Raw genomic sequence first — 18,338 nt, forward strand, 5'->3', positions numbered from 1 at the left:
TTGGCAGGTTCACATTTATATGTGAAATAAAAATGTTGGCATGTTTTTCGTTTTCCCTTTGCCCTGTGATTTCAATTGCCCAGTCTCACATTGATAGCCTAGTAAGTCCTGGCCTTATAGCAGAAGTATAACTGCGCAGCTTCCTCTTAGTGTACTTGCCAGTTGTGAATTGTCAAAAGTTACACCAGTCCCCAAACTGAGTGATATATGCGACTAACAGCCATTATCAGTATATGTACCGTCTGTGTTCTGTGTACAGGCGGCTCCGTGTTACTCACTGTTTAGGCTGTAAAGATGGCGTCCGGAATGTAGGCCTCAACACGGAGCGTGTCTGAATGTCGGGCGCAGCTGGCTTTATCGGTCAATACCGGAATCGGTACTTGTTCTGTGCGCAGTTAGAGGTAGGACATTGGTTATGGGATGCTGATTATCCTACTATTCAGACAGATATGGGCATCGGCATTCGGAGCTCACTCTAATGTGCGGCCATTCCACACGACGGCCGGCTCCGCCCCCATCAGTAATAACTTTTACTAGAAGTATTTTTGCCAATGGAAGTATTTTGTAAAAATGCTTCAATTTAAAATGTAAATGCACCCATTCACATTTCAATTTTTATCTGTCTATACCTTATATATATATATATATAGCTTAAGTTGATTCATACTTAAACTTACTATTAATCGTTATAGCGTTATTTACCATCATGTGTGAAAGGGTGATATTTGAACATAGAACTAAGAGGAATAAATGTAGACCTTCAGGCTCGCCGGAAACAGAAGTTCTGAAGCAGTGGTCTAAAGACCGCTGCTCCATAACTTGTCCGGCTGCTCTGAGGCCGCGGACAGAAATCAGCCCGATTAAATACGATCGGGTTGATTGACGCTAGCGCGGCCAATTTTCTGCGAATCTGCAGGGGGCTGCGTTGCACAAGCAGTTCACAAAAACTACTGCTGCAATGATAAATGTCGACAGCGTATGCTACATCGTATCATGTCCGCTTGCACATTAATAAATATACCCCTAAGTCTGTTTAGACTTAATTTATATTCCTATTGTTAATTTTCCTAAGACAGGTAAACTTTTTAATCCTTCAGCAAAGTTTTATCAAATGTATCCTTTGCCGGCATCTAATATTGAACTTTAGGAAACTGTTCCTAATGTTGATGGGGCCTTTTCTACATTTGGCCAAGTGTACTTTTATCCTTTTTGGAAGATATTTCTTCATTTTTAGACCCGTTAGATTGGAAGTTAGAATCCCTCCATAGGATGTTTTTTTTCAGCAAGCAGGTTATATTTTAGGCCAGCAGTTTTTATTGCTGGTATGGCTGTTGCTTTTTCCATGTGGCTCAATCAATCAGGTTTTTTTTTAGCCTTTTGGAATTGCTTAAATGTGCTAATGCTTTCTTTGTCTTTCTGTTTTTGACATCATTGAGTTTATTTCTAGGAGACAAGGTTCCTTTGGCTTTGCCTGGAAGCCTAGATTGATCTGGATCAAGTCTAAAAAGTCCCCAGATCCAGAAGTTTTGGTTGGGGCAGGTTATGCCTTGTTCAGGATCCCTGGGTTTGCAGTATATTTTCTCAGGGTTATCAAATAGGTTCAGAATTTAGGCCTCTTATAGGAAGGATATTCTGTCCTATGTTCCTTAAAATCATGTGAAGGCTCAGGACTTTTTGGATCGAGAATCTATGGGAGTGATTGTTCCTGTTTCTTTTTTGGAACAGGGGATTGAATTTTATTCAAACCTCTTATACTTCCCAAGAGGGAAGAAACCCGTTTTTTGGCTATTTAAGATCTGAAAAAGTTTGCCAGAGTTCCTATTCTCAAAATAGAAACTATTTGGACAATTCTGTCTTCAGTTTAGGTCAGTTTATATCCACATTAGAATTTAAGGATGTTTATCTTCATGTTTCTTATTCAGGGAACATTATTTATTTGTAAGGTTTGCCTTTCTAGACAAGCACTTTCAGCTACCAGAATATGTATTTATTAAAGTTTTGGGAACCCATTTGTCAGTGATCAGAATTCAGAGCATTACGGTGTTTCCTTACCTGGTCGATATCTTGGTTGTGCTATGTTTTTTTCATTTAGAAGAATCTCTCCTTACAGACCGCTGTAGCTTCTTTATCAATATAGTTGGAAAATTAATTTTCCAAACAGTTCATATAGATTCAGTCTCCATTAATTCATCTTTGATAGATATAAGAAGGTTGAAGCTAGTGTTAGCTTGTCTAAATCTTCAGTCTCTTTCGTTTCTTTCAATTGCTCTTTTGTTTGATGGTATTTGACCTTATGCTTGCTGCATCAGATGCTTTTCCGTTTGCTTGTTTTTTTCTTGAGGCCTTTTTATCTTTGTTCACTTCAGTAATGGTGCAGAGATCATACTCTGTTTTTAAAGATTTATCTAAATCACAGGACATGTAAGACCCTGTCTGGGTGGCTGCATCATGAGCTTATTATGCAGGGGATTCTTTTGCTCATCCTGTTTGGACTGTGACCTCTTCAGATGCAAGTCTTTCACATTGAGGGGCCATCTGGGGGTCTCTGAGGGCACAAGGGGTCAGATTTCCTCAGGAGGTGACATTGATAATTAATGTTATAGTACTACATGCAATTTTCATGTAGTACTATAACATTAAGATTTGGCCTCTGTTGAAAAGGGAGTCATATCTCTGTTTGACAATGTCACAGCAATGGCTTACATCAATCATCAGGGAGAAACTCCTAGTTCCCTAGCCATGAAGGATGTGGCTTGAATTCTTTCATGGGCAGAAGCCAATTGTTGCCGGTTTTCTGCAGTTCATGTTCCAGGAGTGAACAACTGGGAAGCAGTTTTTCTCAGTTGTCAGTCACTGCATCCAGGGGAGTGGTCTAATTATCTGGATATTTTTTATCAGATAGTGGATCGTTGGGGTCTCCTTGAGGCAGATCTGATGGGTTTTCGATTGAATAATAAACTTCTTAGATTCAGAGTTGTTTGTGGTTTCTTTGGTAGCTTCATGGTTGTTTCGGCTGGCTTATGTTTTTCCTCCTCTAGCTCTTCTTCCCAGAGTAATTTCTTAGATCAGTAACCTGATTGTTTTAGTTTGTCCTCACAGGGTCTGGTATGCAGATCTGGTTCAGCTGTCCAGTTGCCCTCCTAGGTATTTTCCTCTGTGTTCGGACCTTTTGTCTTAAAGGGACATGAAACCCAAAATTTTTCTTTTATGATTCAGATAGAGAATACGATTTTAAACAACTTTCCAATTTACTTCTATTATTTAATTTGCTTCATTATCTTGTTATTCTTTGCTAAAAGGTTTATCTATGAAAGCTCAGGAGCAGCAGAGAATCTAGGTTCTAGCTGCTGATTGGTCGCTGCATATATATCTGATTGTCATTGACTCACCCATGTGTTTAGTTAGAAACCAGTAGTGCATTGCTGCTCCTTCAACAAATGATACCAAGAGAATAAAACAAATTAAATAATAGAAGTAAATTAGAAAGCTGTTTAAAATTGTATTCTCTATCTGAATCATGAAAGAAAAACTTTGGGTTTCATGTCCCTTTAAGGTTCACTCTTCCATCAGGATCTTGATCCTCTAAACTTAATTGCATGGTGATTGAAGTTGTTGAGACTTTGATACAGGTCTGCAAACCTGTGACTAGGATGATTTATCATTATGTCTGGACTGCCTTTATTTCCTGGTGTATAGATCATGTTTTTTTTCCTGGTATTCTTTTAGAATTCTATGGGTTTTGCAATTTTTGCAAGTTGGTTTAGAATTTAACCTGTTCCTAAGCTAATTTCTCTTTCTTGGAAGGTTTTGTTTTCTTTTGGCCATTTCTTCTGTTAAATGAGTCTTTGAGTTGTCTGCTTTTTCATGTGTCTCCTTATCTTCAGGATAATGCAGTTTTGCGGATTATATTTGTCTTTCTTCCTAAGGTTAGGTCTTCGGTTATGTAAGTTGGGAAATTGTTGTTGCTTCTTTATGTCTTAATCCTACAATTCTTCAGAGAGTCTTCTTCATAATGTTGAATTTTGTAAGAGCCTTGAAGTATTATATTACAGTCAAACTTCTAGTTTATCTGTTCACTTTTCTGGTTCCAGGATGTATCAGAAAGCTTCTGCCGTTTCCTTGGCTTCTTGGTTGAAACTTTTGTTTAATGAGGCTTACTTGGAGGTGGGTCAGCCTTCTCCTATACTGTTTTCTGCTCTTTCTTCTAGATCAGTTTCCACTTCCCGGGGTTTGTAGATAGATGCTTCTGTTGAAGTAAAAAAAGAGGACCTCTAACAGCAAGGTAGCTTCTTAGTTTTTTTTTTGTATACTTTTTCTTAATTCTATCAATTTGATATTTTTTGCTTCTTCTAAGATCGCCTTTTGCAGGACGTCCTTCATACAGTTGTCTCAGGCCAATTTTGATTTTGCCTCTTGGTCATTTTTATTGCATATTACCCTGTTTATTCTTTGGGTTCGATTTGGGTTGTAGATTTTGTTTCACTGTGAAAAAAGATGTTCTTTTTATCCCACCCTTATTTCTCATTACTCGTGGACTCCACAGCTTGGGTATTAGTTCCCAGGAGTAATGGGTCGTGGGCTCTCACCACCTGTATGAAAGAAAACATAATTTATGCTTTCCTGATAAATTAATTTCTTTCATGGTTGTGAGAGCCCACAAGCCTTATCCTGTTTTTTTTGGTGTTGGTTTATTTTTGCGCACTTCTTTTTTTCCCTGTCCCTATTTTTTTGCTCTTATTTCTTTTCTTACCTTTTTTGTTTGGCTATTCGTCAGGCTGATGAAGAGTAATCCCCAGGAGTAATTTATTGTGGACTCTCACCACCATGAAATAACTGAATTTACCAGGTAAGCATACATTATGTTTTTTTCTTTCATGATTCAGATAGAGCATTTCATTTTAAAACACTTTCCATTTTACTTTTAATTAACAATTTTGCTTCATTCTCTTGGTATACTTTGTTGAAGGAGCAGCAATGCACTACTGGAAGCTGGTGAGCCAATGACAAGAGACTTATATGTACAGCTACCAATCAGCAGCTAGCTCCCAGTAGTGCATTATTACTCCTGAGCCTACCTAGTTATGCTTTTTAACTAAGGATACCATGAATCCATGAAGGTTTAATTATGACTTTACTGTCTCTTTAAATATCTTTAATCAATAACTGTAAACTCTACATGTGTAGAATGAATCACAGCATCATCACTCCAAGAGCAAGAAGCATTCAAAGAAATCCAAAAAGCACCATCGCAAGAGATCTCACTCCCAGTCACCAAGTCCTGCAGACAGAGGGAAGAAGAAAGCTGCAGATGTGTTTATAGGATGGGACAATACAGGTGCAGACAAGGTGAGTCTGATTGGAGCGGAACCTTCTCTACCTGATTACAGGTGGGTTTCCTTGTCTGTGCAGAGCTTATCTTTGCTGCATGGATTGGATGTTTGCCTGTTATTGATTATACAAGTTTTATTTTCTTGATAGGGCTCTGAAACAGAAGACGAAAATCACCAGCAGTATCGTCCACAAAAAAGGAAAAAACTAAATCACTCAGAGTCTGGGTCTGAAATCTCTTCTTCTGCAGATTCAGGTAAGAAATGTCTGTGGTTCAGGTATTAGCACTTGCACCTTTGTGCCTCTGTCATCTCCACAGTTAAAAAACCAATTAGCAGTGTCAGGCACACAACCCAGCTGTGTGACTGCGAGCACTGAATGAGTGCTCCCCAGCTTCCAAATGTGTTTAATCCTGTTGTGTAGGTTAACATATAGTATTCACTAGTGCTAAAATTACATGCGCTAACAAATTGGAGCATGTCAGTTTTTCACTCTAATATCCGCTTGTTACATTTGTAGGCAGATCTGGAAACTACTAATGATACACACAGAAACCAAATACCATTTTTTTTTTTCAGATCACAGTTCCAAGAAATCAAAGAGGCAGAAAAAGAAGAATAAGAAAAAAAGGCATAAATCTGTGAGTGCCGAGCAGCTGCTTCATTTATTGTGATTGGCGACACCCAAGACTTTTATTGTAAAACATATCACATTTTATACATATATAGATGCATATAGACATACGCACCATGCTAGTTTGCCTCACTGCTCAATGTTAAAGGGACAGTAAACACCTTGATTTGTATATAAAATGTTTAGTTATGTGTAATTAAACCGCTTTGTTTTATAGTGTCATTATTTATTTTGCCCCCTTTTTATGTAATTTATCACTGAAAATTGTGACATTTCTATTTCTCAGAACATGAAATGCACCTGCTGACTTCACAAGGCTAACTCTGCTACACACCTGTCCCTAATTGGTTTTATCAGATAACAACTGAAAAATAATTAATTTCTCCAACATAGGTGTGTCCGGTCCACGGCGTCATCCTTACTTGTGGGATATTCTCTTCCCCAACAGGAAATGGCAAAGAGCCCAGCAAAGCTGGTCACATGATCCCTCCTAGGCTCCGCCTACCCCAGTCATTCTCTTTGCCGTTGTACAGGCAACATCTCCACGGAGATGGCTTAGAGTTTTTTAGTGTTTAACTGTAGTTTTTATTATTCAATCAAGAGTTTGTTATTTTGAAATAGTGCTGGTATGTACTATTTACTCAGAAACAGAAAAGAGATGAAGATTTCTGTTTGTATGAGGAAAATGATTTTAGCAACCGTCACTAAAATCCATGGCTGTTCCACACAGGACTGTTGAGAGCAATTAACTTCAGTTGGGGGAACAGTGAGCAGTCTCTTGCTGCTTGAGGTATGACACATTCTAACAAGACGATGTAATGCTGGAAGCTGTCATTTTCCCTATGGGATCCGGTAAGCCATGTTTATTAAGATCGTAAATAAGGGCTTCACAAGGGCTTATTAAGACTGTAGACTTTTTCTGGGCTAAATCGATTCATTATTAACACATATTTAGCCTTGAGGAATCATTTATTCTGGGTATTTTGATATAATAATATCGGCAGGCACTGTTTTAGACACCTTATTCTTTAGGGGCTTTCCCAAATCATAGGCAGAGCCTCATTTTCGCGCCGGTGTTGCGCACTTGTTTTTGAGAGGCATGACATGCAGTCGCATGTGAGAGGAGCTCTGATACTTAGAAAAGACTTTCTGAAGGCGTCATTTGGTATCGTATTCCCCTTTGGGCTTGGTTGGGTCTCAGCAAAGCAGATACCAGGGACTGTAAAGGGGTTAAAGTTAAAAACGGCTCCGGTTCCGTTATTTTAAGGGTTAAAGCTTCCAAATTTGGTGTGCAATACTTTTAAGGCTTTAAGACACTGTGGTGAAAATTTGAACAATTCCTTCATGTTTTTTCGCAATTGCAGTAATAAAGTGTGTTCAGTTTAAAATTTAAAGTGACAGTAACGGTTTTATTTTAAAACGTTTTTTGTACTTTGTTATCAAGTTTATGCCTGTTTAACATGTCTGAACTACCAGATAGACTGTGTTCTGAATGTGGGGAAGCCAGAATTCCCATTCATTTAAATAAATGTGATTTATGTGACAATGACAATGATGCCCAAGATGATTCCTCAAGTGAGGGGAGTAAGCATGGTACTGCATCATTCCCTCCTTCGTCTACACGAGTCTTGCCCACTCAGGAGGCCCCTAGTACATCTAGCGCGCCAATACTCCTTACTATGCAACAATTAACGGCTGTAATGGATAATTCTGTCAAAAACATTTTAGCCAAAATGAACACTTATCAGCGTAAGCGCGACTGCTCTGTTTTAGATACTGAAGAGCATGACGACGCTGATAATAATGGTTCTGAAGGGCCCCTAACCCAGTCTGATGGGGCCAGGGAGGTTTTGTCTGAGGGAGAAATTACTGATTCAGGGAACATTTCTCAACAAGCTGAACCTGATGTGATTACGTTTAAATTTAAGTTGGAACATCTCCGCATTCTGCTTAAGGAGGTATTATCCACTCTGGATGATTGTGACAAGTTGGTCTTCCCAGAGAAACTATGTAAAATGGACAAGTTCCTAGAGGTCCCGGGGCTCCCAGAAGCTTTTCCCTATACCCAAGCGGGTGGCGGACATTGTTAATAAAGAATGGGAAAGGCCCGGTATTCCTTTCGTCCCTCCCCCCATATTTAAAAAATTGTTTCCTATGGTCGACCCCAGAAAGGACTTATGGCAGACAGTCCCCAAGGTCGAGGGAGCGGTTTCCACTTTAAACAAACGCACCACTATACCCATAGAGGATAGTTGTGCTTTCAAAGATCCTATGGATAAAAAATTAGAAGGTTTACTTAAAAAGATGTTTGTTCAGCAGGGTTACCTTCTACAACCAATTTCATGCATTGTCCCTGTAGCTACAGCCGCATGTTTCTGGTTCGATGAGCTGATAAAGGCGGTCGATAGTGATTCTCCTCCTTATGAGGAGATTATGGACAGAATCAATGCTCTCAAATTGGCTAATTCTTTCACCCTAGACGCCACTTTGCAATTGGCTAGGTTAGCGGCTAAGAATTCTGGGTTTGCTATTGTGGCGCGCAGAGCGCTTTGGTTGAAATCTTGGTCAGCTGATGCGTCTTCCAAGAACAAGCTACTTAACATTCCTTTCAAGGGGAAAACGCTGTTTGGCCCTGACTTGAAAGAGATTATCTCTGATATCACTGGGGGTAAGGGCCACGCCCTTCCTCAGGATCGGCCTTTCAAGGCAAAAAATAAACCTAATTTTCGTCCCTTTCGTAGAAATGGACCAGCCCAAAGTGCTACGTCCTCTAAGCAAGAGGGTAATACTTCTCAAGCCAAGCCAGCTTGGAGACCAATGCAAGGCTGGAACAAGGGAAAGCAGGCCAAGAAACCTGCCACTGCTACCAAGACAGCATGAAATGTTGGCCCCCGATCCGGGACCGGATCTGGTGGGGGGCAGACTCTCTCTCTTCGCTCAGGCTTGGGCAAGAGATGTTCTGGATCCTTGGGCGCTAGAAATAGTCTCCCAAGGTTATCTTCTGGAATTCAAGGGGCTTCCCCCAAGGGGGAGGTTCTACAGGTCTCAGTTGTCTTCAGACCACATAAAAAGACAGGCATTCTTACATTGTGTAGAAGACCTGTTAAAAATGGGAGTGATTCATCCTGTTCCATTAAGAGAACAAGGGATGGGGTTCTACTCCAATCTGTTCATAGTTCCCAAAAAAGAGGGAACGTTCAGACCAATCTTAGATCTCAAGATCTTAAACAAGTTTCTCAAGGTTCCATCGTTCAAGATGGAAACCATTCGAACTATTCTTCCTTCCATCCAGGAAGGTCAATTCATGACCACAGTGGATTTAAAGGATGCGTATCTACATATTCCTATCCACAAGGAACATCATCGGTTCCTAAGGTTCGCATTCCTGGACAAGCATTACCAGTTCGTGGCGCTTCCTTTCGGATTAGCCACTGCTCCAAGGATTTTCACAAAGGTACTAGGGTCCCTTCTAGCTGTGCTAAGACCAAGGGGCATTGCTGTAGTACCTTACTTGGACGACATTCTGATTCAAGCGTCGTCCCTTCCTCAAGCAAAGGCTCACACGGACATTGTCCTGGCCTTTCTCAGATCTCACGGATGGAAAGTGAACGTGGAAAAGAGTTCTCTATCTCCGTCAACAAGGGTTCCCTTCTTGGGAACAATAATAGACTCCTTAGAAATGAGGATTTTTTCTGACAGAGGCCAGAAAAACAAAACTTCTAGACTCTTGTCGGATACTTCATTCCGTTCCTCTTCCTTCCATAGCGCAGTGCATGGAAGTGATCGGTTTGATGGTAGCGGCAATGGACATAGTTCCTTTTGCGCGCATTCATCTAAGACCATTACAACTGTGCATGCTCAGTCAGTGGAATGGGGACTATACAGACTTGTCTCCGAAGATACAAGTAAATCAGAGGACCAGAGACTCACTCCGTTGGTGGCTGTCCCTGGACAACCTGTCACAAGGGATGACATTCCGCAGACCGGAGTGGGTCATCGTCACGACCGACGCCAGTCTGATGGGCTGGGGCGCGGTCTGGGGATCCCTGAAAGCTCAGGGTCTTTGGTCTCGGGAAGAATCTCTTCTACCGATAAATATTCTGGAACTGAGAGCGATATTCAATGCTCTCAAGGCTTGGCCTCAGCTAGCGAGGGCCAAGTTCATACGGTTTCAATCAGACAACATGACAACTGTTGCGTACATCAACCATCGGGGGGGAACAAGGAGTTCCCTAGCGATGGAAGAAGTGACCAAAATCATTCTATGGGCGGAGTCTCACTCCTGCCACCTGTCTGCTATCCACATCCCAGGAGTGGAAAATTGGGAAGCGGATTTTCTGAGTCATCAGACATTGCATCCGGGGGAGTGGGAACTCCATCCGGAAATCTTTGCCCAAGTCACTCAGCTGTGGGGCATTCCAGACATGGATCTGATGGCCTCTCGTCAGAACTTCAAAGTTCCTTGCTACGGGTCCAGATCCAGGGATCCCAAGGCGGCTCTAGTGGATGCACTAGTAGCACCTTGGACCTTCAAACTAGCTTATGTGTTCCCGCCGTTTCCTCTCATCCCCAGGCTGGTAGCCAGGATCAATCAGGAGAGGGCGTCGGTGATCTTGATAGCTCCTGCGTGGCCACGCAGGACTTGGTATGCAGATCTGGTGAATATGTCATCGGCTCCACCTTGGAAGCTACCTTTGAGACGAGACCTTCTTGTTCAGGGTCCGTTCGAACATCCGAATCTGGTTTCACTCCAGCTGACTGCTTGGAGATTGAACGCTTGATCTTATCGAAGCGAGGGTTCTCAGATTCTGTTATCGATACTCTTGTTCAGGCCAGAAAGCCTGTAACTAGATAGATTTACCACAAAATTTGGAAAAAATATATCTGTTGGTGTGAATCTAAAGGATTCCCTTGGGACAAGGTTAAGATTCCTAAGATTCTATCCTTCCTTCAAGAAGGATTGGAAAAAGGATTATCTGCTAGTTCCCTGAAGGGACAGATTTCTGCCTTGTCTGTGTTACTTCACAAAAAGCTGGCAGCTGTGCCAGATGTTCAAGCCTTTGTTCAGGCTCTGGTTAGAATTAAGCCTGTTTACAAACCTTTGACTCCTCCTTGGAGTCTCAACTTAGTTCTTTCAGTTCTTCAGGGGGTTCCGTTTTGAACCCTTACATTCCGTTGATATTAAGTTATTATCTTGAAAAGTTTTGTTTTTAGTTGCAATTTCTTCTGCTAGAAGAGTTTCAGAATTATCTGCTCTGCAGTGTTCTCCTCCTTATCTGGTGTTCCATGCAGATAAGGTGGTTTTACGTACTAAACCTGGTTTTCTTCCAAAAGTTGTTTCTAACAAAAACATTAACCAGGAGATTATCGTACCTTCTCTGTGTCCGAAACCAGTTTCAAAGAAGGAACGTTTGTTGCACAATTTGGATGTTGTTCGCGCTCTAAAATTCTATTTAGATGCTACAAAGGATTTTAGACAAACATCTTCCTTGTTTGTTGTTTATTCCGGTAAAAGGAGAGGTCAAAAAGCAACTTCTACCTCTCTCTCTTTTTGGATTAAAAGCATCATCAGATTGGCTTACGAGACTGCCGGACGGCAGCCTCCCGAAAGAATCACGGCTCATTCCACTAGGGCTGTGGCTTCCACATGGGCCCTTCAAGAACGAGGCTTCTGTTGATCAGATATGTAGGGCAGCGACTTGGTCTTCACTGCACACTTTTACCAAATTTTACAAGTTTGATACTTTTGCTTCTTCTGAGGCTATTTTTGGGAGAAAGGTTTTGCAAGCCGTGGTGCCTTCCATTTAGGTGACCTGATTTGCTCCCTCCCTTCATCCGTGTCCTAAAGCTTTGGTATTGGTTCCCACAAGTAAGGATGACGCCGTGGACCGGACACACCTATGTTGGAGAAAACAGAATTTATGTTTACCTGATAAATTACTTTCTCCAACGGGTGTGTGTGTCCGGTCCACGGCCCGCCCTGGTTTTTTTTAATCAGGTCTGATCATTTATTTTCTTTAACTACAGTCACCACGGTACCATATGGTTTCTCCTATGCAAATATTCCTCCTTAACGTCGGTCGAATGACTGGGGTAGGCGGAGCCTAGGAGGGATCATGTGACCAGCTTTGCTGGGCTCTTTGCCATTTCCTGTTGGGGAAGAGAATATCCCACAAGTAAGGATGACGCCGTGGACCGGACACACCGTTGGAGAAAGTAATTTATCAGGTAAACATAAATTCTGTTTTTATATTTTATGACAGAGACTAGCCTTGCTGTATGTACTTTAAAGCCCACATTGGCTCCTACAAACAAGGCACATGGAGGGTGGAGTTTGGCTACTGAAAAATAGTTGCAGTAAAAAGGATGTTAATTTGTTTTTAAAACATTAAGGGCTAGATTACAAGTGGTGCGCTAAAGATAGCGATTGTGCTAACTTGCAAGCTTACTTACTTACAAATTGAAAGTTAGTGTGGGTTAGTGTGACTGAAGACTGAGCGTAAAGTGCTGAACAACACAAGTACATTAAAATAAAGTGTTACAGTCATATATACACTATCTGATAAGAAAAAAATAAAGGTTAAAAGGAATATGGTATATGCCAAGGTGTCTGACTGCAAAGGGCTATTATATGTACATATATATATATATATATATATATATATATATATGTGTGTGTGTGTGCGTGTGTGTATATATATGTATGTGTGTGTGTATATATATATATGTGTGTGTGTGTGTGTGTATATATATGTGTGTGTTTGCGTGTGTGTGTATATATATATGTGTGTGTTAGTATATATGTGTGTTTGTGTGTATATATATGTGTGTGTTTGTGTGTGTGTGTATATATATGTATGTGTGTGTGTGTGTGTATATATATATATATATGTGTGTGTTTGCGTGTGTGTGTATATATATATGTGTGTGTTAGTATATAGGTGTGTGTGTATATATACGTGTGTGTTTGTGTGTGTGTGTATATATGTGTGTGTGTATATATATGTGTGTGTTAGTATATATGTGTGTGTGTTATTTTATATATATGTGTGTGTGTATAAATATATAGATGTGTGTGTGTATAAATATATAGATGTGTGTGTGTATAAATATATATATGTGTGTGTGTATAAATATATATATATATATATATATATATATACCCACAGTTTCAGGTGCTTGGAACTTGTGAACTAATTTTTTATGCAATTTGGCAGTTTTGTGGAGGCTCACAGTGACTGCAAATGATGAAATACATTTTTAATTGCATTAGTTTAGTATTTTTGGAGACATTCAGAATTAAATAAAGGTAACTAACATTTTAAATGATTAGCTGAACCTGTTCTCTAGTAGTTACTTTTTTGTATTTTGTGAAAAACAAGCAGTTGTTGCATGCTCAAAAAACACAATCAAAACACATATACAAGCACCACTAATAAGTATAAAACTTAGAACAGTCATAAAATAATCCATGACCGATGGTTAAAGCAATACTTACTAAGAACTGTTAGAAAATGTAATACGGCAGTCAATAAGGCAGTTCACTGAAAAAGGTAAAACACACACTGTGGGTGACGAAATGCTGCTCCAAAGTAATAAAGATGTTGGAACAACCCTCGACTAAACATGTGAAAAGAAAGAGAACAGAGCGCAAAACCACTCTAAGGGGTCGATTTATTAACTGCCGGGCAGACATGATCCGCTGTAGCGGATCATGTCCTCCCGACATCGCTAATTGCTGACAGCATACACGGTCGGCATTTAACATTGCACAAGCATTTCTGAGTGAGTCATAATAATTTTGTTGGTGGTGTGTATATATAGTTGTGTATATATGTAGCCATGTGTATTAAGTGTTTATATGTATATACAGTATCTCACAAAAGGGAGTACACCCCTCACATTTTTGTAAATATTTTATTATATCTTTTCATGTGACAACACTGAAGAAATTACACTTTGCTACAATGTAAAGTAGTGAGTGTACAGCCTGCATAACAGTGTAAATTTGCTGTCCCCTCAAAATAACACACAGCCATTAATGTCTAAACCGTTGGCAACAAAAGTGAGTACACCCCTAAGTGGAAATGTCCAAATTGGGCCCAATTAGCCATTTTCCGTCCCCGGTGTCATGTGACTTGTTAGTGTTACAAGGTCTCAGGTGTGAATGGGGAGCAGGTGTGTTAAATTTGGTGTTATCGCTCTCACACTCTCTCATGTTGGTCACTGGAAGTTCAACATAGCACCTCATGGCAAAAAACTCTCTGAGGATCTGAAAAAAAGAATTGTTGCTCTACATAAAGATGGCCTAGGCTATAAGAAGATTGCCAACACCCTGAAACTGAGCTGCAGCACAGTGGGCAAGACCATACAGCAGTTTCAAAGGACAGGTTCCACTCAGAACAGGCCTCGCTATGGTCGACCAAAGAAGTTGAGTGTACATGCTCAGCGTCATATCCAGAGGTTGTCTTTTGGAAATATACGTATGAGTGCTGCCAGCATTGCTGCAGAGGTTGAAGGGGTGGGGGGGTCAGCCTGTCAGTGTTCAGACCATACGCCACACACTGCATCAAATTGGTCTGCATGGCTGTCATCCCAGAAGGAGATCTCTTCTAAAGATGATGCACAAGAAAGCCAGCAAACAGTTTGCTGAAGAAAAGCAGACTAAGGACATGGATTACTGGAACCATGTCCTGTGGTCCGATGAGACCAAGATAAACTTATTTGGTTCAGATGGTGTCAAGCGTGTGTGGCGGCAACCAGGTGAGGAGTACAAAGACAAGTGTGTCTTGCCTACAGTCAAGCATGGTGGTGGGAGTATCATAGTCTGGGCCTGCATGAGTGCTGCCGGCACTGGGGAGCTACAGTTCATTGAGGCAATCATGAATGCCAACATGTACTGTGACATACTGAAGCAGAGCATGATCCCCTTCCTTCGGAGACTGGGCCGCAGGGCAGTATTCCAACATAATAACGACCCCAAAAACACCAAACACCTCCAAGATGACCACTGCCTTGCTAAAGAAGCTAAGGGTAAAGGTGATGGACTGGCCAAGAATGTCTCCAGACCTGAACCCTATTGAGCATCTGTGGAGCGTCCTCAAACGGAAGGTGGGGGAGCGCAAGGTCTCTAACACTCACCAGCTCTGTGATGTCATCATGGAGGAGTGGAAAAGGACTCCAGTGGCAACCTGTGAAGCTCTGGTGAACTCCATGTCCAAGAGGGTTAAGGCAGTGCTGGAACATAATGGTGGCCACAAAAAATATTGACACATTGGGCCCAATTTGGACATTTCCTCTTAGGAGTGTACTCACTTATGTTGCTAACGGTTTAGACATTAGTGGCTGTGTGTTGAGTTATTTTGAGGGGGCAGCAAATTTACACTGTTATACAGGCTGTACACTCACTACTTTACAAGTGTCATTTCTTCAGTGTTGTTACATGAAAAGATATAATAAAATATTTTCAAAAATGTGAGGGGTGTACTCACTTTTGTGAGATACTGTATATATATATATATATATATATATGTTGGGAAAATGGCACTGATAGACTTGCTCGACACAGAGTTGCCACAAACCTTCAATTTGTAGAAAGAGCAATATCTGCAGAGTAATAAAGTAAACTATGCCTGTACTACACATATACACTACACATTCTCATACAAATACTACACAAACATCACACACTTACACCCACACACATATATATATATATATATATATATATATATATATATATATATATATATAATAGACACACACACCTTTTACAATAAAAAAAAAACTTAAAAATTCATGGCAAAAATGTATGTTAATCCCAAAGTTTAAGTTCCCAATCAAATCTTTTTAAAGCATGGGAATTCTGAAATTAAAGTCCACCACTTCACAGAACATGGCCTCCTGTCTGGAGTTAACCAGTTATACTGTGTGCCTTTTTACTCTGCTAACCGCCCTTAACTTTCTCCCTAGTGGAGATAATAAATTCTTACTTGTGCCTTATTCTACTGTCATATTCTCCCTATGGCCTTACTATACCCAAATGGTTGCAGCTTAGCTCCCTCGACCATCAGCTGGAAGACTGGTCGCAGATCTACTGATCAACAAGTTCCTCATAATACTGCTTATTTTGTAAGGAAATGCTTAGCTGTGTATCACTTGTCACAAATCTATATCTAAACCTAGACAGGAATTTGCTGTGCTGGCTAATTGCCAGTGGTCTGTTGCCCATCAAGGCTAAAACTCTGGGGGCTCTACCAAGCTATCCCCTAAATTCAAGGAATATATTCACATTGCTACCTCAGAGCTGATGGCTGCTTTGCCTTCTCCAGCTAAACACGTCACACACTTGTGGCCTTTGCAGGCCCTTAACCAACAAGGGTCTTCCCTAAAGAGGATAGATATTTTTTAAACCTACTCTGAAACAGCCCTCTACTTTTCCTGTGCCTGAAACAGTCTCTAAACTGGTGTCAACTGCCTGCGGTGCCCTTTATTTGATCTGCCAATTTCAAGGCTTTGTTCGAAACTGGAGGTATGAGAGATAGTCCCCAAAGTGGATGGGGCACTTTCCACTTTTTCCATGCAAATTACTGTTACTTTAGAGGATAGTATCTCTTTCAAGGACCCAATTGATAGGACACTTTAAGGTTTTCATAGATTTTCCTTTCAATTGGCAGGCTTTATTCTTTTGTCTGGCTGTCAATGTAACTTTTTTGGCAGCAACTACTTTGGTCTGATGGGACAACCCTCTTGGAGCTTGTGTCTGGAGACACATCATTGGAAAATAGCCAGGATCATGTTATGTTCCTTAAGATTGCTAACAAGCTTTATTTGTGATGCATTTGTGGAAATGGTGCGTGCTAATGCTAAAAGCACTGTAAGGTTGTCATAACCAGACGTACCTTATGTTTTAAGTCATGGTCTGTGGATATAGTTTCCAAGAGCAGACTGGTATATCTTCCCTTTCTAGGTAATACCCTGTTTGGACCAGAACTAGATGCTATATTTTCACATTTCACTAGTGGTAAGGGAGCATTTGTACCTCCGGACAAGAAGTAGGAATAGGCCTATGGAATAGTCTCAAAAGACTAATTTGTCCTTAAAGGGATAGTCTAGTCAAATTAAATTTTCATGATTCAGATAGAGCATGAAATTTTAACCCCTTAACGACATACGTCGTACAGGGTACGTCTTGCACAAACTGGTCTAGACCAGCGACGTACCCTGTACGACGTTGGGTTGAAAGCGGCTGGAAGCGATCCTGATCGCTTCCAGCCACTTTCCGTTTATTGCAGTGATGCCTGGATACGGGCGGCGCGCTGTGCACTGGGATGGAGCCGGGGTGGGGAACCATTACACTATGGAACATAGTTTGTTTAAATTTAGAGGAGAGAGGGAATAAAAACTTTAATCAAAATAATCAAAGTGATCTGGGGAGGGGGTGGGGGTTTTAGTCTTGGGGGGAAGCTACACTACAGAAAAGTGGTGTGGGGGGGGGGGGAATAAAAAAATATTTTTTTTTTTTGTAAACTGGGTACTTTCAGACAGCTGCAGTACCCAAGATGGGCTCCCAATAATGTAGAGGGTTAGAGAGCTGTTTGGGGGGGGGGATCAGGGAGGTTTGGGGCTAAAGGGGATCCTACACAGCAGCATATATAAATATGTTAAAAGAAATAATAAAAAAAAATAAAAGATACATTTTATTTTAGTACTGGCAGACTTTCTGCCAGTACTTAAGATGGCTGGGACAATTGTGGGGTGGAGGAGGGAACAGAGCTGTTTGGGAGGGATCAGGGGGTCTGATGTGTTAGGTGGGAGGCTGATCTCTACACTAAAGCAAAAATTAACCCTGCAAGCTCCCTACGAAGATCCCTAATTAGCCCCCTTCACTGCTAGACATAATACACGTTTGATGTGCAGCGGTATTTAGCAGCCTTCTAATTACCAAAAAGCATCGCCAAAGCCATATATGTCTGCTATTTCTGAACAAAGGGGATCCCAGAGAAGCATTTACAACCATTTGTGCCATAATTGCACAAGCTGTTTGTAAATAATTTCAGTGAGAAACCTAAAATTGCTGGAAAAAAATGTTTTTTTTTTAAATTTGATCGCATTTGGTGGTGAAATGGTGGCATTAAATATACCAAAATGGGCCTAGATCAATACTTTGGGTTGTCTACTACACTACACTAAAGCTAAAATTAACTCTACAAGCTCCCTGCATGCTCCCTAATTAACCCCTTCACTGCTGGGCATAAAACACGTGTGGTGCGCAGTGGCATTTAGCAGCCTTCTAATTACCAAAAAGCAATGCCAAAGCCATATAAGTCTGCTATTTCTGAACAAAGGGGATCCCAGAGAAGCATTTACAACCATTT

At 40.8% G+C, this 18,338-nt stretch overlaps 1 protein-coding gene across 4 annotated transcripts in view; it reads left to right on the forward strand.

The window, feature by feature from the left end:
- Window positions 1-18,338, forward strand: part of PRPF40B (pre-mRNA processing factor 40 homolog B) — a 296,834-nt gene that overhangs the window by 244,431 nt on the left and 34,065 nt on the right. For all 4 annotated transcript variants that reach the window (XM_053708036.1, XM_053708037.1, XM_053708038.1 and 1 more), the window contains 3 exons: window positions 5,185-5,346; window positions 5,479-5,584; window positions 5,907-5,968. In XM_053708036.1, coding sequence (XP_053564011.1) covers window positions 5,185-5,346; window positions 5,479-5,584; window positions 5,907-5,968 — 330 coding nt within the window. The remainder of the gene's footprint in view (window positions 1-5,184; window positions 5,347-5,478; window positions 5,585-5,906; window positions 5,969-18,338) is intronic.

The sequence above is a fragment of the Bombina bombina genome, chromosome 3 (assembly GCF_027579735.1).
Source record: "Bombina bombina isolate aBomBom1 chromosome 3, aBomBom1.pri, whole genome shotgun sequence".
NCBI classification, from domain to species: domain Eukaryota; kingdom Metazoa; phylum Chordata; class Amphibia; order Anura; family Bombinatoridae; genus Bombina; species Bombina bombina.